General features: G+C 45.6%; 1 protein-coding gene across 2 annotated transcripts in view; it reads left to right on the top strand.

The window, feature by feature from the left end:
• Positions 1-21700, top strand: part of sfmbt1 (Scm like with four mbt domains 1) — a 39790-nt gene extending 18090 nt beyond the window's left edge. For both annotated transcript variants that reach the window (XM_080784519.1, XM_080784518.1), the window contains 16 exons: positions 52-376; positions 5905-6002; positions 6987-7088; positions 8511-8679; positions 9115-9197; positions 11005-11131; positions 11659-11772; positions 12123-12165; positions 13219-13286; positions 14524-14666; positions 16220-16329; positions 16978-17153; positions 18510-18691; positions 19315-19539; positions 20531-20659; positions 21370-21700. In XM_080784519.1, the coding sequence (XP_080640645.1) occupies positions 52-376; positions 5905-6002; positions 6987-7088; positions 8511-8679; positions 9115-9197; positions 11005-11131; positions 11659-11772; positions 12123-12165; positions 13219-13286; positions 14524-14666; positions 16220-16329; positions 16978-17153; positions 18510-18691; positions 19315-19539; positions 20531-20659; positions 21370-21510 (2235 nt within the window). In that variant the 3' untranslated portion in view covers positions 21511-21700. The remainder of the gene's footprint in view (positions 1-51; positions 377-5904; positions 6003-6986; positions 7089-8510; positions 8680-9114; positions 9198-11004; positions 11132-11658; positions 11773-12122; positions 12166-13218; positions 13287-14523; positions 14667-16219; positions 16330-16977; positions 17154-18509; positions 18692-19314; positions 19540-20530; positions 20660-21369) is intronic.
• Positions 21701-23654: the final 1954 nt, after the last annotated feature.

Here is a 23654-nt window from a genome sequence, read left to right as displayed (position 1 = left end):
CCGCGGCGCGGACTGTAACGGTAACGGTTCTAACCCCTCCCCCCATGCTAGCCGCGGCGCGGCGCGGACCCCGTGGAGCTGCTGAGCGCCGGATGCTACGTGGAGCTCCAGGACGCCACGGACCCCGCGGCGGCCTGGGCCGCCGAGGTGGAGGAGAACGCCGGGGGCCGGCTGAAGCTCCGCCTCCTGGGCACCGAGGAGGGGGGGCTCCTCCCCCTCCTCCCGCCGGGGGAGAAGGACGCCGCCGCCGCTGCCCCTCCCCTGGTGGCTCCGCTGTCCGGCGCCACCACCACCCTCTGGCTCTACTACCTCCACCCACGCCTCCACCCGCCCGGCTGGGCCAAGGAGCACAGCGCCACCCTCAGGCCACCCGCAGGTCAGTGACACCCCCCCATTCTGACCTGAGATCAGATTCTAAAAATGTTCTTCTACATCCTGACAGTTTTCTGAAGAAGCTATGTTTCTATGTCAGTCGTTCTTCGATTTTTATAAAAATAGCAGATCTACAAGCTCGTAGCGCGCCACTCGGTGGCGCGCTATGAGCTTGTAGATCTGCTATTTTTCAATAGCTAAAGCATAACATGATGATAACACCAACATTTATACCTGAGGACGATTCTACAAACCCATGTTTCTATGTCAAGCATTTTCATGTCAAGGACCCCCAAAAATGATCTGTAATTGGCCACCGACCCCCGTCTGACAATATGTTGTTCCAGGGACCAGAAGCAAAGATATGAGTTAAAAGAATATATATTCAAAAAGATTTGCGCCGCAATTTCACGATTTTTCAAAAATAGCAGACCTAGATCTGCTATTTTTCAATAGCTAAAGCATAACATAATTATGCTTAAAACACCAAAAGGGTAAAGCCTTACTTGATCCTACTACAGCGTCACACAAACGGACAAAACTGCATTTTCTTTTTTACAAAATAATCAATATTTGAGGAGTCCCGGTGCCCGACCAACGACCAAGGACTATCTAAAATACAAAAATAACACCAATAGCACCACTGTTCTGTTGTTGCTACAACAGGAACACACATTTCTGTCAGCTAGCTTTAGCGAGTATGTCTGACATTCTTTATTAGGAACAATCCCTTGAGATGAACCATCTCGTTTCCAAGGGGCTCCACAATTCACAAAGTACACTTCATACATAAAGACACTTTTTACAAACAATTCAACCAGACAAAACAAAACAAGACAAAACAATACAATTCCTAGATAAACAAGAAACAAACAACAACAAAAGAAAAACTGCAACAAAACAACATTTCACATAACATGGACATAACGTAGACATAACACATGGATCATTGCATCATATGGATCTGCTACAGTGACGATTAGTGAAAACATGAACAGGTAGTCTCCAGAAGAGAGGACAGCACAGTTTTAAACAAATTAATGTTATTAATGTTATTGAACGAATATGGAATATGTGAGCAAACCTTATCCAATTAGCCGAGCTCGGCAGATCCTTTTTCGAGCTTGTGGATCTGCTAATTGTGATGCTTTTGATGTCGACAGGATCCACTAGCTACTGGGCTATAATCTATTTATTTTCAACTTAAAATGTATTCATTTTTCATGAACAGAAATGACATACAAGGACATACAGAAAGCAAAAATACAAACAATCGAACATTACAATATGTGTTGCCAACTCAGTAAATAAAAAGTGAAAACAGTAGATAAATGCTATAAATGCTTGTAGGAGATCACACACAGACAGGATAATAATAAAATTAAAACATTATGTGAGCGTACTGGGCTATAATTGGATAAGGTTTTGCTCGCTATAGCTAGCTGACAGGAGGAATGTGTATTCGCCCCTTTAGCAGCAACAGTGTCGCTTGTTTTAATTACTTTTTTCTTATTTTAGCTAGTCCTCGGACACTGTCTGGGACTCTATTGATTATTTTGTAAAAAGCAGTTTCTTTTTTTGAGTGCTTGAAGATAAGGGGGGTGTGTGTTGGCAAAGATGGAATGCAGTGAGGGAGTGTATTGTGTTGTGAGCGTGTACCTTGATTGATTCTGCACCAGAATAGCTTGCTTGTTGTTTTCCGAGGGGGGGTCACCTCTAGAACATATCCCTTAGAGATTCAGAATGTAACCTCTGAGGTTTGGAAATTGCATTAGAAAACGAAATTGTGGTCCTTGACTCTGTGGTCTGTGACTGTAGAGGGGAGCTGTGTGTGTCTGTGACTGTAGAGGGGAGCTGTGTGTGTCTGTGACTATAGAGGGGAGCTGTGTGTGTCTGTGACTGTAGAGGGGAGCTGTGTGTGTCTGTGACTGTAGAGGGGAGCTGTGTGTGTCTGTGACTGTAGAGGGGAGCTGTGTGTGTCTGTGACTGTAGAGGGGAGCTGTGTGAGTCTGTGACTGTAGAGGGGAGCTGTGTGTGTCTGTGACTGTAGAGGGGAGCTGTGTGTGTGTCTGTGACTGTAGAGGGGAGCTGTGTGTGTCTGTGACTGTAGAGGGGAGCTGTGTGTGTGTCTGTGACTGTAGAGGGGAGCTGTGTGAGTCTGTGACTGTAGAGGGGAGCTGTGTGTGTCTGTGACTGTAGAGGGGAGCTGTGTGTGTCTGTGACTGTAGAGAGGATTTGTGTGTGTCTGTGACTGTAAAGGGGAGCTGTGTGTGTCTGTGACTGTAGAGGGGAGCTGTGTGTGTCTGTGACTGTAGAGGGGAGCTGTGTGTGTGTCTGTGACTGTAGAGGGGAGCTGTGTGTGTCTGTGACTGTAGAGGGGAGCTGTGTGTGTGTGTGTGTGTATGTGACTGTAGAGGGGAGCTGTGTGTGTCTGTGACTGTAGAGGGGAGCTGTGTGTGTGTGTGTGTGTGACTGTAGAGGGGAGCTGTGTGTGTGTCTGTGACTGTAGAGGGGAGCTGTGTGTGTCTGTGACTGTAGAGGGGAGCTGTGTGTGTGTATGTGACTGTAGAGGGGAGCTGTGTGTGTCTGTGACTGTAGAGGGGAGCTGTGTGTGTGTGTGTCTGTGACTGTAGAGGGGAGCTGTGTGTGTCTGTGACTGTAGAGGGGAGCTGTGTGTGTCTGTGACTGTAGAGGGGAGCTGTGTGTGTCTGTGACTGTAGAGGGGAGCTGTGTGTGTCTGTGACTGTAGAGGGGAGCTGTGTGTGTCTGTGACTGTAGAGGGGAGCTGTGTGTGTCTGTGACTGTAGAGGGGAGCTGTGTGTGTCTGTGACTGTAGAGGGGAGCTGTGTGTGTCTGTGACTGTAGATGGGAGCTGTGTGTGTCTGACTGTAGATGGGAGCTGTGTGAGTCTGTGACTGTAGAGGGGAGCTGTGTGTGTGTCTGTGACTGTAGAGGGGAGCTGTGTGTGTCTGTGACTGTAGAGGGGAGCTGTGTGTGTCTGTGACTGTAGAGGGGAGCTGTGTGTGTCTGTGACTGTAGAGAGGATTTGTGTGTGTCTGTGACTGTAAAGGGGAGCTGTGTGTGTCTGTGACTGTAGAGGGGAGCTGTGTGTGTCTGTGACTGTAGAGGGGAGCTGTGTGTGTGTCTGTGACTGTAGAGGGGAGCTGTGTGTGTCTGTGACTGTAGAGGGGAGCTGTGTGTGTGTGTGTGTGTATGTGACTGTAGAGGGGAGCTGTGTGTGTCTGTGACTGTAGAGGGGAGCTGTGTGTGTGTGTGTGTGTGACTGTAGAGGGGAGCTGTGTGTGTCTGTGACTGTAGAGGGGAGCTGTGTGTGTGTCTGTGACTGTAGAGGGGAGCTGTGTGTGTCTGTGACTGTAGAGGGGAGCTGTGTGTGTGTATGTGACTGTAGAGGGGAGCTGTGTGTGTCTGTGACTGTAGAGGGGAGCTGTGTGTGTGTGTGTGTCTGTGACTGTAGAGGGGAGCTGTGTGTGTCTGTGACTGTAGAGGGGAGCTGTGTGTGTCTGTGACTGTAGAGGGGAGCTGTGTGTGTCTGTGACTGTAGAGGGGAGCTGTGTGTGTCTGTGACTGTAGAGGGGAGCTGTGTGTGTCTGTGACTGTAGAGGGGAGCTGTGTGTGTCTGTGACTGTAGAGGGGAGCTGTGTGTGTCTGTGACTGTAGAGGGGAGCTGTGTGTGTCTGTGACTGTAGATGGGAGCTGTGTGTGTCTGACTGTAGATGGGAGCTGTGTGAGTCTGTGACTGTAGAGGGGAGCTGTGTGTGTGTTTGTGACTGTAGAGGGGAGCTGTGTGTGTCTGTGACTGTAGAGGGGAGCTGTGTGTGTCTGTGACTGTAGAGGGGAGCTGTGTGTGTCTGTGACTGTAGAGGGGAGCTGTGTGTGTCTGTGACTGTAGAGGGGAGCTGTGTGTGTCTGTGACTGTAGAGGGGAGCTGTGTGTGTCTGTGACTGTAGAGGGGAGCTGTGTGAGTCTGTGACTGTAGAGGGGAGCTGTGTGTGTGTCTGTGACTGTAGAGGGGAGCTGTGTGTGTCTGTGACTGTAGAGGGGAGCTGTGTGTGTGTGTCTGTGACTGTAGAGGGGAGCTGTGTGTGTCTGTGACTGTAGAGGGGAGCTGTGTGTGTCTGTGACTGTAGAGTGGAGCTGTGTGTGTGTCTGTGACTGTAGAGGGGAGCTTTGTGTGTCTGTGACTGTAGAGGGGAGCTGTGTGTGTCTGTGACTGTAGAGGGGAGCTGTGTGTGTCTGTAGAGGGGAGCTGTGTGTGTCTGTGACTGTAGAGTGGAGCTGTGTGTGTGTCTGTGACTGTAGAGGGGAGCTGTGTGTGTCTGTGACTGTAGAGGGGAGCTGTGTGTGTCTGTGACTGTAGAGGGGAGCTGTGTGTGTGTGTGTGTGTGTGTGTGTGTGTGTGTGTGTGTGTGTGTGTGTGTGTGTGTGTGTGTGTGTGTGTGTGTGTGTGTGTGTGTGTGTGACTGTAGAGGGGAGCTGTGTGTGTCTGTGACTGTAGAGGGGAGCTGTGTGTGTCTGTGACTGTAGAGGGGAGCTGTGTGTGTCTGTGACTGTAGAGGGGAGCTGTGTGTGTGTGACTGTAGAGGGGAGCTGTGTGTGTCTGTGACTGTAGAGGGGAGCTGTGTGAGTCTGTGACTGTAGAGGGGAGCTGTGTGTGTCTGTGACTGTAGAGGGGAGCTGTGTGTGTCTGTGACTGTAGAGGGGAGCTGTGTGAGTCTGTGACTGTAGAGGGGAGCTGTGTGTGTCTGTGACTGTAGAGGGGAGCTGTGTGTGTCTGTGACTGTAGAGGGGAGCTGTGTGTGTCTGTGACTGTAGAGGGGAGCTGTGTGTGTCTGTGACTGTAGAGGGGAGCTGTGTGTGTCTGTGACTGTAGAGGGGAGCTGTGTGTGTCTGTGACTGTAGAGGGGAGCTGTGTGTGTCTGTGACTGTAGAGGGGAGCTGTGTGTGTCTGTGACTGTAGAGGGGAGCTGTGTGTGTCTGTGACTGTAGAGGGGAGCTGTGTGTGTCTGTGACTGTAGAGGGGAGCTGTGTGTGTCTGTGACTGTAGAGGGGAGCTGTGTGTGTCTGTGACTGTAGAGGGGAGCTGTGTGTGTCTGTGACTGTAGAGGGGAGCTGTGTGTGTCTGTGACTGTGCCCAGGTGATGCTGTTCGTTGATGGTCATCAAGGAAGGCAATTACTGTATGTTTCTGCACTGTCAAAAGTAATGCTACTTCTTTTGCAATGTTGTTAAAACAATATGGCAAAATGTGCAGACCTACAACCTCTCAACGCGTCGCGCGACCTCGTATATCGTCATACTACTACAGTGTCACAAGAAATTAGCATACATTGCCGAAGTGTGGTATTAATTTATGGAAAAAACAAACCAACAAACAAAGGGTTGAAATGTGGAGGCGCAAAGGTTTCTGCATCGATATTGAAACGACGCCAAAAACTCAGCGAATCATGAATATTATTATTATTATTCAGTAAGCCGATTGTTCTTTTCCGTTTTTTGTGTGTGTTTTTTCCAGACGTGGTGCCGTTGAGGACAGAGGGAGAGTGGGAGGAGGTCAGACAGAGGATCCAGGATCTGCCTCAAGACGCCGCCCTCACTGAGGAGTTCAACAAGGTAGCAGAGAACACACTCACAGCCTCTGTTCACGCATTAACGCAATCTGACCTGAGATCAGATTCTGATCTTGTCTTCTACATCCTGACAGTTTTCTGAAAAAGCTATGTTTCGAGTATGTGTCGTTCTTCGATTTTTCAAAAATAGCAGATCTACAAGCTCATAGCGCGCCACTCGGTGGCGCGCTATGAGCTTGTAGATCTGCTATTTTTCAATAGCTAAAGCATAACACAATGCTAACACCAACAGGGGTTAACGCATTTAACAAATTAAAAAACTGTCTTCTAAATCCTGACAGTTTTCTGAAAATAAAACATGTTTCTATGTCAGTGGTTCTCAAACATATTCATGTCAAGGACCCCAAATATAATATATGACATTGGCCCGCCGACCCCCCATCTGAAAATATGTTGTTCCAGGGACCCTCCCAGTATAAGCAAAGATTTGAGTTAAAAACTCGCTCTGAAAGAATATATATTCAATGATTTCAGGCACATTTTCATGATGTTTCAAAAATATCAGACCTACAAGCTACGAGCTTGTAGATCTGCTATTTTTCAACAGCTAGAGTTTAAAATAATGGTCAAAGTGTAGCAGAACACACTCGCATCCTTTGTTCTCATCACTCAGTAAAGGAGTAGTTCACCCAAAACATGACTTATTGCCTTATCAATTTCACACCTCCATGAAGCCTTGAATTAATTGAACTTGTTTTGTTTTTGTTGCATTCCTGAGCCAATCATGTGATGACTCTCAGAGTCTCTCTCCTATTGACCAATGAATGACCCGTTAAATACTCCGTTAAGACCCCATTCTACAAATGCCTTCTATTTGGTTAGGAAACAGTGCTATAGTGTGTTTCTCCTTGCACACGGTTTCACAAGGACAAAGATATTATTATGCTTTAATCCGTGTGTGTGTGTGTGTGTGTGTGTGTATGTGTGTGTGTGTGTGTGTGTGTGTGCGTGTGTGCGTGTGTGTCAGGAGCAACCTGCCATGGCCTCTCACTGTTTTAAGGAAGGGATGAAACTGGAGGCCGTTGACCCCGCTGCAGCCATCTCCATCCGTCCTGCAACGGTCGCCAAGGTAACCGTCTGACGGAGAACTTTAATCGGGGAAACATCAAGGTTTTGGCCTATGCGGCCTTCATCAGGCTATCTTCATATGGAGGCTATCTTCATATGGAGGCTATCTTCATATGGAGGCTAACTTCATATGGAGGCTATCTTCATATGGAGGCTAACTTCATATGGAGGCTATCTTCATATGGAGGCTAACTTCATATGGAGGCTATCTTCATATGGCGGCTATCTTCATATGGAGGCTATCTTCATATGGAGGCTATCTTCATATGGAGGCTATCTTCATATGGAGGCTAACTTCATATGGAGGCTATCTTCATATGGAGGCTAACTTCATATGGAGGCTATCTTCATATGGCGGCTATCTTCATATGGAGGCTATCTTCATATGGAGGCTATCTTCATATGGAGGCTATCTTCATATGGAGGCTAACTTCATATGGAGGCTATCTTCATATGGCGGCTATCTTCATATGGAGGCTATCTTCATAAAGACAGCCCGATGAAGGCTGCATATAGGCCGAAACGATGCTGTTTCCCTATTAAAGTGTTTCACTGCATTTGAAGACAGTGTTTGGGCGTTTGTTATTTTTCACGACGTCGGGCACAGTTTGGTTGTCCCTCTCCTACGCACCTGCCGCTCGTTAAGTGTGCAAAAGCCTTTCTTTTTAAAATCATTTCAAGAAGTTAAAAGTTTCAACCAAAGGCCAGCCGGTTTCTCAGACTCTTCGGAACACCTGAAACGTGTGTGGAAGGAAGGCTTATGTTGCTGCTTTTCTACCGTGACGAGGTTGAACCAGATGGTGGGAAACCAGAGGGCCAGCTATAGGTCACCCCGTTGAACCAATGGAGAATGAATGGATGTTGACCAGTTGACCTCACGCTGCCTCCTTCCCAACACACGCACGCACTCACACTCACACACATGCACGCACCCACGCACGCACGCATGCACACACTCAGATCTCTGGAATTAGGGTTGAGTCTATTATTTCCAATGGGAGAAGTGAACATGGACACAGCTTCTGAACCATTCTTCAGCCCCATGGTCACTGGGGTCAGTACTTAGTTTAGACAGTTTTTGGTTTAGACTAGTCATTGGTTAGACCAGTCATTAGTCCTATACAACTACAACCTATCGCAAACCCTCACTCTAAACCTAACCTCCCACGGGGCAGCACACCTAAACCTAACCTTAACCCATGTCTAACCAATGACTATAGTCTAAACTAAGTATGCACCCCGATGGTCACTGAACTAAATATTTGACCTTAATTATTTTGTTCAGAGAGAGAGAGAGAGAGACAAATCAGGGACCTTTCTTTGTCCGAGCAGCACACTCTCGTGAGATCTATAGCGACAGAAAACTGCCACAGTTGAGACGACGGCGTGTATATATTTCTAAATCCACCATCTTTGTTTCCAGGTGTTGGACGAGCACTTCTTCCTGGTGAGGATGGACGACCTCTGTAACCTCTGTGACCCCCAGGGCGGCGGTGGTGAGGGGCGGAGCTTCCTGTGCCACAGGGACAGCCCGGGGATCTTCCCCACCCAGTGGTGCCTCAAGAACGGGGTCCCCCTCAGCCCCCCTCCAGGTGTGTGTGTGTGTGTGTGTGTGTGTGTGTGTGTGTGTGTGTGTGCGCACGTGCGCGGATTATAATTTTGTTTTCTTCCAAAAAGTGATTGTGAGCAGTGACGCTATATTAACTAACTTTGCTGGGGCGAGGCGTTGTGAGCTTGTAGATCGGCTAGTTTCATGTTTTATGTTTCCTACGTAATATGTGACATTTTGGCCAATTTGGTATTTTAAAGGTCCTTAAATTGTCACCTCACTGTCATCCCCCTGTCAAGTTTTAGGATGTACAATCCATCCTAAAACTTCAGCCACAGCAGGCGCTGCAACTCAACTACAAACTAACCCCTGGCGCACACTCCACTGTCTTATTATTATTTGGTGATTATCACTCACTACTATTACGACTTAGGAGCATAACTAAGTATTGTCTTGTCTTGTATTGTCCTCCTCCCAGGGTTCCAGGGCCAGGACTTTGACTGGGCCGACTACCTGAAACAGTGCGAGGCAGAGGCAGCTCCACAGCACTGCTTCCCCACGGTGAGTCACAGAAACCTTGTATCTCCATATTTGTTATTATGGTTATTTTTTCCCCCCTCCTTAAATTGTAAATCAGTGCCCGACTTCGTCATGCTGTTGCAAAAACAGCCAATGTACAGGCGTATAATTTGTCGCTGTGCGTTTTCTCTTGGACATCTGCAAATATTTGATTTTGTTTTTTGCAAAAGAGTTGTCAGTGTTTTTAAATAAATATTGAACCAATGAACAGTCAACCCTCCAATTCTCCCCTCAGGGCTGGCAGGTGGGTGGGCCGTGGGTGGGTATACGTTAGGGTTTCTACAACAACAACAAAAAGTATTAGAAAAGAAAAAAAGAAGGAACTGGTTGGAATAATGTGTTCCTTCCCTGCACACGCTATACGTCCAACCAGGGAAACTCCCCCCCTGTCAGGTGTAAAGGAGCAACTTGGACACTCAGGCATTGAAGGAAGCATGAGTTCAAGTCCGTTGCTCTCCCCTTGTCCCCCATATATGGGGACTAGGTTGGTCTCCCCTTGTCCCCCATATATGGGGACTAGGTTGGTGGAGGGTGTGTAGAGCCCAGGATCACATTAGATGATTGGAAAAATGGGTTACAAAATCATGGGATAAATAATATATAAAAAAATAATCTATTTTCTGATAACATGTGATGCCGCGCAACTTGACGTGTCAGCCAGGGAACCGGAAACGCTTTGCCCCACGCTACGAGTTGAAGCCGCCGTGCCACAAGCGTTCATTTCCAGCTGTTTTAAAACCCAGGAAGAGACGCCTTCTCTAGGCCGCCTCTTGTCGCGTATGTCTGGGTACACTGTGTGTGTGTGTGTGTGTGTGTGTGTGTGTGTGTGTGTGTGTGTGTGTGCGTGTGTGCGCGCTGCACAGTGAGAGTGAAGGAGTCATTTGAAGGAGACACTGCAGTCTGCACTGCAGACTGCTGGGCGTGCTTCTGGGCAAATCCTCTGTAAATCCTCTAGGTGTTATAATGCTGTATAAGTGCGTTCTAAATGTGGTTATATAACGCTTTATAGACCCAGCCTTAATATGAAGTCTTACCCAATCCTCCTGTGTGCAACTATTTTACCCATTTAGGCCTGACCTCAACATTTAAAAAAAATCTTCTAAATCCTCCAGTTTCCTGAAATAAATATGTTCACGATTTTTCAAAAATAGCTAAATTATAACATAATGTTTAAAACACTAAAAGGGGTTCCCACCCAAAATGGGTTAACCTAAGTTAACCGGCATTTATTTTATTTTGTATTGCCTGTCATTAACAAGTACATTGCAGGAAATTAGAGTTTTACCAACATGGCTATTAATAAATACATTGCAACCCCTCGTTTCCACTGGTGATGATGATGACTGCATGTCTCGCTGCATGGCTGGCTGACTGCCTGCAGAAATATGAAATATGTGGGCAGCTAATTAACTTTCATTGCCTCGTCGTGTTAACACTGTAGAATAAGTCGTGTTGTCTTTAATGATCTACTAACTATAAGACATAACTCGACACATTCAGCCGTCTGACGGAATGTTTTCATTGCTGATGTCAACATTTAACACAATAACACACATGCATGTCATCAGAAGTTTGTATAGAGCACCGAAGTCTGACGTCAATATCGGTAGAGGGCGCAAATCCACACATTCATGTACTTTTTATAGCTCTAAAAGTGAGCACCAGTACCTTAAACTGGACCCTGAAATTCACAGGAAGCCAGTACGTGCAGGGAGGCCAGGATCGTAGTGACGTGAGACCGCCTGCTGGTTCTGATAAGTGTGTGTTGTTGTGTTGTTTTCCTGCACAGGAGGAGGTCGAGCACGGCTTCAGAGAGGCCATGAAACTGGAGGCGGTCAACCCGCTGTCACCCGAGAATGTTCACGTGGCAACGGTGACCAGGGTCAAAGGTCAACACATTTGGCTCGGCCTAGAAGGTGAGAAGAAGAACATAAACCCGGGGTACCCGGGTTTATGTTATGTTATGTTATGTTATGGTACCCCGGGGCTCAGGGGTACCTTGATGACTACTTTAAACCCTCCTGATATTAAAAAAATACCTGAGCTCTGCTATTTAAAGAATATGTGTATATATTTCATACACATTATAAAAAAACAAATCGTATATGGGTGTCCCTGACGCTAAATCTTTTCAGATGGGGGGTCTGCTGCTATTTTTGAAAATCTATTTTGAATAAGATTTTAATTTATTAAACATAAATCTTCTTTTCTGGGGTGTCCCTGGCACAAAACCTTTTGAGATGGGGGGGGGGGGGGAGGTCTGCGGTGAAATACATACACAATTTGGGGGTCCCTGACATGAAAAGGTTTGAGAACCACTGATTTAAGTCTGAATGTCTGCCTCTGTGTTTTCCACTGATTTAAGTCCGAACTGAATGTCTGCCTCTGTGTTTTCCACTGATTTAAGTCCTGAACTGAATGTCTGCCTCTGTGTTTTCTCCAGGGCTGAAACAACCCATGCCGGAGGTGATCGTTCACGTGGACTCTCTGGACATCTTCCCCGTCAGCTGGTGTGAGACCAACGGCTACCCTCTGGTCTACCCCATCAAACCCTTAGGTACCAATAACTACCCTCTGGTCTACCCCATCAAACCCTTGGGTATATGCCGTACCAATAACCTACACAAAGGTTACACACTAGTGTCATATCCAGGGGGTGTTACTGTAGGGGTGTACTTGTACATCAGGCTGCCTCACACTACAGTCAGAAACAGCCCTATTGGCCTCACGGCTCGGCAAGGCCTACTACTACTTACTCGGTTTTGTTGTCCAAGTATCATAACTGCGACAACAAAACCTATTCCAGTCATTGCACTGGACTTCAAATGAACGCCACAAACGAACGCTATTCACGCCACACCTGAAGCGGTGCGTGACTTAACGCTTCTTCCCTCTCTTCTCTTCCAGCGGGGAAACAGAGGAAGGTCGCTGTCGTGCAGCCGGAGACACAGTGAGTTCTTCATTTTGTTTGGTCGGGGTCAGGGGGTCAGGGGTCAGTGCAGATGAATGAACACAAGACACGTGTAATACAGTGGTGTGTGAACTGGGGGCGCCAAAATGTTACTTAACGTCCAGCATTGTTTTCTCACTCAACCGTAAACAAACCAACACACACACAACACACTATACGTGTGCATGGGGTATAACTGCACATTTCTACAGTTACTATTTAATGATCTTTTTAATACCAATATTGGCCAAATTGTCAAATATGATATAAGAACGCAAACATGAAAATAGCAAATCTACAAGCTCACAATCATGTTGGAACATTATTTATTTGGGTGCATCACAGCCTAAAAAGTTTGGGTACCATTGGTGTAATTAAATACATATACACATGTGCACGTGTAAATATTCCGGATTTACAAAATCTACTTTCCATCCATAGTTAGTTAGTTAGTTAGTTTATTTATCTCAGTCATTTACAATACAGTTGAACATTCAGAATGAGGGTTTACACAATTACAGTTTGACTGAAAAGGTTTGGGCTGAAGCCGAAGCTTATTATGCCCACCTTATTAATGATTCAAATAATAAAAGGGAAAAAAAAGAACAGAAAAAAACAAGAACAATAGCAATGGGAAAACTGATTATCTGTAGTGCTGTGCTTCTTATAATATCAATGATAAACAGAAAATACATATTTGGCTTATATGCCTTATACTAGTTACGCCCACATACATTTAGCTTTTTTAAATCGTGCTTATATATTTGAAGTGGTTACTTCCAATAATTGATATTATTTATATATTATTTTTATTTATATAATTTTGTAATATCTAGTCGCTTCTCCCCCCCTCCCAAAAGAACAAAACCAAAACAAGGAGCAGTACAGATATTACAATATAACAACGATACAACATACAACATGACAGTGGAGAGGGATGGCTCGGCTACAGTAGTTCCATTTAGTGTCTTTAGAGTTTGAAGTCATTCCAGGTCCTAGAGCCCGCCCCTCTGAACTGACCCTCTGCCATTTTGCCTCCCGTAACGTTAACAGCAGAAACTCGCCCAAGTCTTCGTCGCCCGACTCCGTCAAGCAACACGTGTCCAGCCAATCAGAGACAGGTGAGTGACGTCACGTGACCCTCCTCTCTCCACTTTGAGGTTTAAGGTTCTACATCGGGCAGTTGTGGAAAGTAGCATACTGTAGGTACTGTTACCTGCTTAACCCATTCTGAACGGGAACCCATATTGGTGTTGGCATCATGTTATGCTTTAGCTATTGAAAAATAGCAGATCTACAAGCTCATAGCGCGCCACCGAGTGGCGCGCTACGAGCTTGTAGGTCTGCTATTTTTGAAAAATCGAAGAGCGACTGACATTTTTAGAATCTGATCTCAGGTCAGAATGGGTTAATCAGACCAGTGTGTGTCCAGTGGAAACCTCGTATGAATCTGATCTCAGGTCAGAATGGGTTAATCAGACCAGTGTGTGTCCAGTGGAAACCTTGTATGAATCTGATCTCAGGTCAGAATGGGTTCATCAGACCAGTGTGTGTCCAGTGGAAACCTTGTATGAATCTGATCTCAGGTCAGAATGGGTTAAAGTGCTTATACTTTACGGGAGCAATTACAAGACATTTTTACTTATACTCCACTACACTTCAGAGGCAACTATTGTACATTTTACTCCTAAAATAACCTAATTACTTGAAAACTTTAGTTACAAGTTACTTTGTAGAGTTTGATTATTATTAGAAAACGTAGATTACCCACTTCAGCCCTATTTTAAAAAAAAATGTATTGTATAAAAATATTTCAAATCAGCTATTTTCAAATGGCCGATTTCAATACATTTATTACAGATGATAAGTTGTGAAACGGGACATTCTGCATAATCACTAAAAGTAATTTTTACCAGACTTTTATTTCTTACGTTGCAGTATTGAGTAGTTCACCCCAAAAATCACAATTGCTTTAGTTTTTGTCTCGTTCCTGAGCCAATAACTTGATGACCAGGCCATCGGCCAATAGGAGACTCAGTAGGAGAGTCTTGATGACCAGGCCATCGGCCAATAGGAGACTCAGTAGGAGAGTCTTTGGGTCTCTTCGAGTTACCCGGTCATCACATTAAGGGTTTTGGCATATTGGCATTATTGAGACAAAAACTAAAATAAATACATACATTCGAGGCTTCATGGGGTGTGTATTGGATAGAAAATAAGTACTTTTTTGGGGGTGAAAACTACTCCTTTAAGTAAAACATATGAGTACCTGCACCACTGACACTGTGTCTATACTGACAGCTGTCTCTGTTGTTGTCGTTGTGTTATACTGACAGTTGTCTCTGTTGTTGTCGTCAGGGGAACGGGGGAACGGGAAGTACAGCTCCCCCCAGATCTACTTCAACCACCGCTGTTTCTCCGGACCGTACCTGAACAAGGGACGCATCGCTGAGCTGCCCCAGTTCATCGGCCCCGGGAACTGTGCCCTGGTGCTCAAAGAGGTAAGGGAACTGTGCCCTGGTGCTCAAAGAGGTAAGGGAACTGTGCCCTGGTGCTCAAAGAGGTAAGGGAACTGTGTCCTGGTGCTCAAAGAGGTAAGGGAACTGTGCCCTGGTGCTCAAAGAGGTAAGGGAACTGTGTCCTGGTGCTCAAAGAGGTAAGGGAACTGTGCCCTGGTGCTCAAAGAGGTAAGGCAGAATAGAAGGCTAGGTCAGATACTTATAAGAAAGAAGTTGAGAAAGCCCGGAGGGGCGAAACGTTGTTGTATTTAGGTTGAAATACAAAGGTGGTACAGGTGTTGACTCTGCTGATCATGTGTTGAACCGTACAGGTGTTGACTCTGTGTTTAATGGTACAGGTGTTGACTCTGTGTTGAACCGTACAGGTGTTGACTCTGTGTTGAATCGTACAGGTGTTGACTCTGCTGATCATGTGTTGAACCGTACAGGTGTTGACTCTGTGTTTAATGGTACAGGTGTTGACTCTGTGTTGAACCGTACAGGTGTTGACTCTGTGTTTAATGGTACAGGTGTTGACTCTGTGTTGAATCGTACAGGTGTTGATTCTGCTGATCATGTGTTGAACCGTACAGGTGTTGACTCTACTGATCATGTGTTGAATCGTACAGGTGTTGACTCTGTGTTGAATCGTACAGGTGTTGACTCTGCTGATCATGTGTTGAATCGTACAGGTGTTGACTCTGTGTTGAATCGTACAGGTGTTGACTCTGCTGATCATGTGTTGAACCGTACAGGTGTTGACTCTGTGTTTAATGGTACAGGTGTTGACTCTGTGTTGAACCGTACAGGTGTTGACTCTGTGTTTAATGGTACAGGTGTTGACTCTGTGTTGAATCGTACAGGTGTTGATTCTGCTGATCATGTGTTGAACCGTACAGGTGTTGACTCTACTGATCATGTGTTGAATCGTACAGGTGTTGACTCTGTGTTGAATCGTACAGGTGTTGACTCTGCTGATCATGTGTTGAATCGTACAGGTGTTGACTCTGTGTTGAATCGTACAGGTGTTGACTCTGCTGATCATGTGTTGAACCGTACAGGTGTTGACTCTGTGTTTAATGGTACAGGTGTTGACTCTGTGTTGAATCGTACAGGTGTTGACTCTGCTGATCATGTGTTGAACCGTACAGGTGTTGACTCTGCTGATCATGTGTTGAACCGTACAGGTGTTGACTCTGTGTTTAATGGTACAGGTGTTGACTCTGTGTTTAATGGTACAGGTGTTGACTCTGCTGATAATGTGTTTAATGGTACAGGTGTTGACTCTACTGATCATGTGTTTAACCGTACAGGTGTTGACTCTGCTGATCATATGTTTAACCGTACAGGTGTTGACTCTGCTGATCATGTGTTTAACCGTACAGGTGTTGACTCTGCTGATCATATGTTTAACCGTACAGGTGTTGACTCTGCTGATCATGTGTTTAACCGTACAGGTGTTGACTCTGCTGATCATATGTTTAATGGTACAGGTGTTGACTCTGCTGATCATATGTTTAATCATACAGGTGTTGACTCTGTGTTTAATGGTACAGGTGTTGACTCTGCTGATCAACTCGGCGTACAAGCCCAGCCGTGTGCTGAGAGAACTCCAGCTGGACCAGGAGGCTCGTTACCAGGGCAACGGGGAGACGCTCAAAGCCAAGTGAGGAGAAAGCACTTTTTTTTTTTACTGTATACAGTCCTTCAGCAGTGTTCTCATCTTTCTTGCATCGTCCGCCCTCTTCAAGAGGCAAGAAGATTATCTTCTTACTGCTTCCAAATCCTGATCTTTCCTGAAAAACGCCCCTACACTTGATCACACTACAGTGTCACTCAAAAGCATCAAAAGTAGCAGATCTGAAGCGTGAAATGCGGCGCAAACGACAGATAATCTTGGAGAAATAAAATATGGAGATAAGAGGTTTCTTCCCAAAAGGCAACGATATACACAAAAAACATTTTCATGAACACTTCCTGAATATTAAATAAATAGAGCTCCCTCCACATTGCTTCCTCGGGGCGACTGTGGCTCAGGAGGTATAGAGCAGGTCGTCCAATGATCCATGGGTCGGCGGTTCGAATCCCGGCTCCTCCTCCTGTCTACATGTCGAAGTGTCCTTGGGCAAAGACACTGAACCACAAATTGCTCCCGATGTGCTGGTTGGTACCTTGCATGGCTTCCGCCGCAATCGGTGTATGAATGTGTGTGTGTGAATGGGTGAATGTAATGCATAATCTATGTAAAGCGCCTTGGATAAAGGCGCTATATAAATGCACCATTTACCTCTCCTCTCTCTCTCCCGTGGTTCAGGTATAAAGGGAAGAGTTACCGGGCCACGGTGGAGGTGGTCCGCACGGCCGACCGCGTGGCCGACTTCTGCAGGAAGACCTGCATCAAGCTGGAGTGTTGCCCCAACCTGTTTGGACCCAAGATGGTGTTGGAGCACTGCTCGGAGAACTGCTCCGTCCTCACCAAGACCAAATACAGTAAGTTACTGTAGAACTGCTCCGTGCTCACCAAGACCAAATACAGTAAGTTACTGTAGAACTGCTCTGTCCTCACCAAGACCAAATACAGTAAGTTAGAACCCCGAGGTGGGGTTGGCGGAAGGGCCTTTCTGTGTGGAGTTTGCATGTTCTTCCCGTGTCCCCTAGGGTAGATACCCTCACAAAAAACATGCAGTAATCCTGGTCTCTAAACTGCCTCCCCCTGGCCAGCCGGGGCGCCTGATGGAGGGGAAAGGAACTGGATGGAATAACGTGTTCCTTCCACGCGCTACGTCCAACCAGGGAAACTCCCCCCTGTCAGGTGTAAAGGAGCAACTTGGACACTCAGGCATGAAGGGAGCATGAGTTCAAGTCCGTTGCTCTCCCCTTGTCTCCCATATATGGAGGTTGGCGGAGGGTGTGTAGAGCCCAGGATCACATTAGATAATTGACACAGGGGTGAAAAATGGGTTACCGAAACAGTTTAAATAAATACAAAAGTCTCAACTTTTCAAAAATTAAAAACAATTCCAACATTTTTCAAAAGTATTTCATAATCACAATCTTAAAAACAAATAATTCCCATATAAATAAATCGAAAATAAATGCTTAAGAAATAGTTAAAATCACAATCTGCTGTTTGTGTACGTCCTAGGCAAACATCTACTGTAATTTCTCTTTTGGCTCTTGCGCTAAAAGTCTGGGAATGAATATATACAAAGTAGATTCATGAACCACATGAGCATGTGGTGGGACGGTAACAGTATTCTGTTGCATTATGCATTCATGTAAATGTTGCCTGTTGGAAGATGCATACAGTATGTGTCCTGTTAATGATGCACTGCTAACCACTGAACCTGTCGGAGGGCCTTCACTTGGAGTCCTTCATTAATCCATTCTGGGTGGGAACCTCTTTTGGTGTTTCAAGCATCATGTTATACTTTAGCTATTGAAAGATAGCAGATCTACAAGCTCATAGCGCGGCACCGAGTGCCGCGCTACAAGCTTGTAGGTCTGCAATTGAAAAATAAGACATTCAAAAATGAAAAATCGTGAAAATGTGGCGCAAATCTTTGAATATATATTCTTTCAGAGCGAACGTTTTTAACTCATAACTGCTTCTGGTCACTGGAACAACATATTTTCAGATGGCGGCCAATTACATATATCATTTTTGAGTTCCTTGACATGAAATATTGAGAACCACTGACATAGAAACATGGGTTTTTCAGAAAACTGTCAGGATGTAGAAGAACATTTTTAGAATCTGATCTCAGGTCTAAATGGGTTAATGAGAACCTCTCTCCTCTTCCTCCAGCGTATTACTTTATTAACATTTATTATTATAATCTCCAGCGTATTACTACGGTAAGAAGAAGAGCAGGCGGGTGGGCCGCCCCCCCGGGGGCCACTCCAACCTGGAGGGGGGAGGGGTGAAGAGGAGGGGGCGGAGGAGGAAGAGGAGGAAGCAGCTGTTTGTCCACAAGAAGAGACGCTCCTCTGCGTCGTTGGACAACACACCCGCTGGCTCTCCACTGGTAACGCACGCACGTTACGCACACACGCATGTTACGCACGCACACACATTCTTGACTTACTCCACCCATTATGTACCTAGAAGGCCTCTGAGATCCTCATCCCAAGCCCTGCTGGTCGTTCCACCCACAAGGCTCTTGATTATTATTAATTATTTTTTACCAGTGCCATTTGTTCTGTTTTCATTATTCTTATTTGTATTGTTAATATTACTATTGTTACTATTGATATGTTTTGCTTTTATTGTTGTGAAGCACTTTGTGACTGATGTCTGTGAAATGTGCTCTATAAATATAATTTACTTACACACACACACACACACACACACACACACACACTGGTTAGTATTACTTGCGACGACATCAAGATTTTAGGACTGTATTGAAAAAAACCCAACACCTACAAATAGCCTCCTAAGGGCACGGTCACACGGCACTTTTATTCTACCTATGAGGACGCATTCTGGCCATTTATTTAAATGTGAATGGAGCGTTTTCAGAGACAACTGTATTGTACAGAACTAGAACTAGCACTAGTACGTACCGTATATTCACACAAACATTCGCCAGGCATGTTGTTTTCTTTATGCCTTCCATCCATCCATGTGTTGTGTTTGACACCACAGGGCAGCGGAGAGGAGGAAGACCTGGACGAGGACGACTCCCTGAGTGAGGATTCGGGGTCGGAGCTGCCGGACGACCTCCAGGACGACTCTGAATACTCCGTGGGTAAATCTCAGCCTCCGACGCCCTCGCCCTCGCCGCCCGCCACGCCCAGACCCACCCGCCGGCGGAGGAAGCCTCGCTCTCCCTCCTTCTCTGACGACGAGAACCGCCCGCCTTCGCCAAAGGTACCTACGTATACCACGTTACCTTTCTACCATGACCCGTGTGTGTGCTTTGCATCTTTTCTTTCCCCGCTCTGGTCATAAGTTTATTCCAAAAAAGACTCAAACTAATCTGTGATTAAATGTGTAATGTAGGCTGTAGGGATGTGTAAATGTGTCCAAAATGAAAATCGATTTGTATAATTCAATATTAACGATTAATCGGGGGGAACTTAATAAAACAATTCTTCCCCCCAAGTCAAAAAAGTTTGGGAACCCCTGGTGTAGATGATTAACAATAATTTTAACTCTTGAGAGTTAATAAGGGTCCATTTGGTTACTAACTCCATCTTAGTAAGTCCCTGGACTTGGTCCCTGGACCAACACTGGTCCAGGGACCACTGGTGGTCCCTGGACCAGTGTTGAGCCAATTGATCACCATAGCAACCCCAGCCTAGGCCTGATTAGGTCAATTCCCAACACCTGCTAAATCCTCCAAACCTGTATCTTAAGAAAATCGATTATCGATTATTAATTTTCATAATCGATTTCGGGTCCTATTAACGATAATCGATTAATCGGACACATCCCTAGTAGGCTGGTAGGTGGACCACTCTACTATGTGTGACTAGAGCTAAGTATGTAGGTCGAAGAGGCAATTTGTTGTTGGTATCAGTTTCACAGTGCGCTGCTGCGCTAGACTGGAACTATAAGCTCCCAGTACTTACTGTACCACACAACTTGCCACGCCCAAGCCGTGCTACTCAATTCGCTGAGTTGGCGGTGCCGGGGATCGAACCCATGACCTTAAATTGTGCATTTAAAAGTATATAGCGCTTTTATTATTCAGTCTTGCTCAAGGACACTTTGTCACTAACTGATCACTGCCGCCCTGGTCACTCTGGTCAAAAGGCGAGTTCTCTACCGAATGAGCTACTGGGACACAATAGTAGCTCTAACGGCTTATGCACTACGCCGTGTCCTGACTGTCCTCCTGTGACTGTGTTGTTTATAGATCGCTAAAATAGAGGCTCCTCAGAAGCTGTGTTTGGACACCAGCCCCCTGGAGTGGACGGTCACGGACGTGGTGCGCTTCATCAGGACCACCGACTGTGCCCCGCTGGCACGGATCTTCTTAGATCAGGTAACAAGACTGACTGTGCCCCGCTGGCACGGATCTTCTTAGATCAGGTAACGAGAGCCCACCGCCCTGTGAGCTTGTAGATCTGCTATTTTTTGATGCACCACAACTGCACCTGCAACCAAGTATAATTATGTGCAATTTTTTGATTTTAACATTGGATATTCAAAAAATAGCAGATGTACAAGCTCACAGCGTGTCACTTCTGCTTCAATTTAATGGGCTTTAATGGGTTTAAGCTTAACATCTGGCTGCCTAGAACTAATGCTTTCCTCACAACTGTGGAAAGAGCATTGATGATCATAATTAGCATAATCGTAAATCGGCCATAAAAATGCCATATCGTATCAGAACGGTCTCAAAATAATACAGATTATTGAATCGGTTTTCACCAGGAAAATAAAATAGAAATTAAAAATGGAATCTACATTTAATTTGTGTCATTTAGTTGTGAAAACAGACAATTGGAAAAGAGTATATAGGCTATTTTTGGATTGATTGAATACTTTATTAACAGGCTTTGGACCAATAAGCCCCTATTGTTTCCATTGTGGTCCTCTGTATAATATCGGAATCGGTCAGAATCGGTTATCGGCAGATAATATGACCCTGCAGATAATCGGAGATCGGATCATATCTGTCATAATTTCATAATCGTTGCACCCCTAATAATAATAATCAAATTGATTTATTTATTTTATTTTATTTTCCAGGAGATCGATGGACAGGCCCTCCTCCTCCTCAACCTCCCCACCGTGCAGGAGTGCATGGACCTGAAGCTGGGCCCGGCCATCAAGCTGTGCCACCACATCGAGAGGGTGAAGCTGGCCTTCTATCAGCAGTTCGCCACATAGCCCACATCCAGAGGGTGAAGCTGGCCTTCTATCAGCAGTTCGCCACATAGCCCACATCCAGAGGGTGAAGCTGGCCTTCTATCAGCAGTTCGCCACATAGCCCACATCCAGAGGGTGAAGCTGGCCTTCTATCAGCAGTTCGCCACATAGCCCACATCCAGAGGGTGAAGCTGGCCTTCTATCAGCAGTTCGCCACATAGCCCACATCCAGAGGGTGAAGCTCATAGCGCGCCACCGAGTGGCGCGCTATGAGCTTGTACAGGTCTGCTATTTTTGAGAAGAAAATCGAAGAACGACTGACATAGAAACATAGCTTTTTTCCGAAAACTGTCCGGATGTATAGAAGACATTTTCAGGACCTGATCTCAGGTCAGAATGGGTTAATGTACGTCTGGAGAAGCCGGCCGAGAAACAGACCGGACCGTGTTGGCGCCTTCGCCGTTCTGCCGCCAGCCGCACGTTCTTTTGAACCCTGCGTTCCAGCACAGGAAGGGAGTGGGGGGTCCACAGGAAGGGGGGGAGGGAGGGGGTCCACGGCAGTGCGCCATGCGTGGACACGTGATGGATCGAAGGGGAGCCGGCGGTTTCTGTTCCTCATTCCAAGGGTGACAACATCAACAACAACCACATTGGGCTGTTCTTGTGTCTCATCTAGTGTTGTTTTCTAATTTCTACCCGCCTTGCGCTGTCTTGAAAGGAGAATAACGCTCGATTTTAAACATGTTTGTTGTGGTATATGACCCAGGGCAGCTGGGTGTGCGTGCGTGTGCGTGCGTGTGTGTGTGTGTGTGTGTTGTGGGAGAAATGCACTATACTTAACATCTTCCATAGTCTGGAACGTTTGTAAAAAAAAAGGCGAAGTGGTCCTTATAGAACATGGGATTTCAACGCTATACGAAGAGAATCGAAGTTGTGAAATGTAACATATACGATTATACGCGGCAGCATACGTATATATCCAAGAATGTTTATATAGAGGGTTCGTTGCATTATCGTTGTGCAGGCCATCTGTTAAGGTCCAGCCTATAACCTGCTTCCACAACACTGATCATCTAATCTAAATGCATTTACAGTGTTATAGCAACTCAATCCAAATAATAACCTCTCTAATTTCAAGCGAGTGTTTGTGTTTAACCATTTATTAATGGTTTGTATCACGTGAATAATACATGCTCTTAACTATACCAGAGTTGAGCGGTGTTCCCCCTTTAAGTAGAAAAAGACATATTTGAGAGTTGAGCGAACGTACGCAGTCTTTATGATAAGGGACCAGAAGGTTTCATATTTAGACCTGTAGTACTACTACTTAACCCATTTTGGGGCGGGAACCCCTTTTGGTGTTTTAAGCGTTACGTTATACTTTTAGCTATTGAAAAATAGCAGATCTACAAGCTCATAGCTACGAGCTTGTAGGTCTGCTATTTTTGAAAAGTCGTGAAATCGTGGCGCAAATCTTTGAATATATATTTCAGAGCGAACATTTTTAACTAAAAATATTGGCTTCTGGAACTACATATTTTGAGATGGGGGGGGGGGTCCGTGGCCCAATAGAGATAATTCTGGGGGTCCTTGACATGAAAAAGGTTGAGCACCACTGACGTAGAAACATGTGTTTTTCAGATTTTTTTTAATCGACCTCAGATGGGTTAACCCATTCTGACCGGGAACCCGTTTTGGTGATGGCATCATGTTATGCTTTAGCTATTGAAAAATAGCAGATCTACAAGCTCATAGCGCGCCACCGAGTGGCGCGCTACGAGCTTGTAGGTCTGCTATTTTTTGAAAAATCGAAGAATGACTGACATTTTTTAGAATCTGATCTCAGGTCAGAATGGGTTAATATCAGACCAGTGTGTGTCCTAGTGGAAACCTCGTATGAATCTGATCTCAGGTCAGAATGGGTTAAGAGCGGTTGACAATGCAAGGATCCTTTACAGCAAAGCACAAGTTGGAGCCATGTACTGAACAGTGGTATGCAAAAATGTATATAAAAGTGCATGTGTTTTGTATATAAGTGTACATATATCAAATCTCTTCTAGTGCAACAGGGTGATTATTAGATCGATTTTCTACCGAAGCAATTGGCCATCTCCTCCAGTGTTGTGTGTGTAGACTAGACTGTGTAGAGTGATGCTTGTTCCCAG

The sequence above is a fragment of the Protomyctophum bolini genome (assembly GCF_963924005.1).
Source record: "Protomyctophum bolini genome assembly, chromosome: 2".
Lineage (NCBI taxonomy): Eukaryota > Metazoa > Chordata > Actinopteri > Myctophiformes > Myctophidae > Protomyctophum > Protomyctophum bolini.
This window is presented reverse-complemented; position numbering and strand designations above follow the sequence as displayed.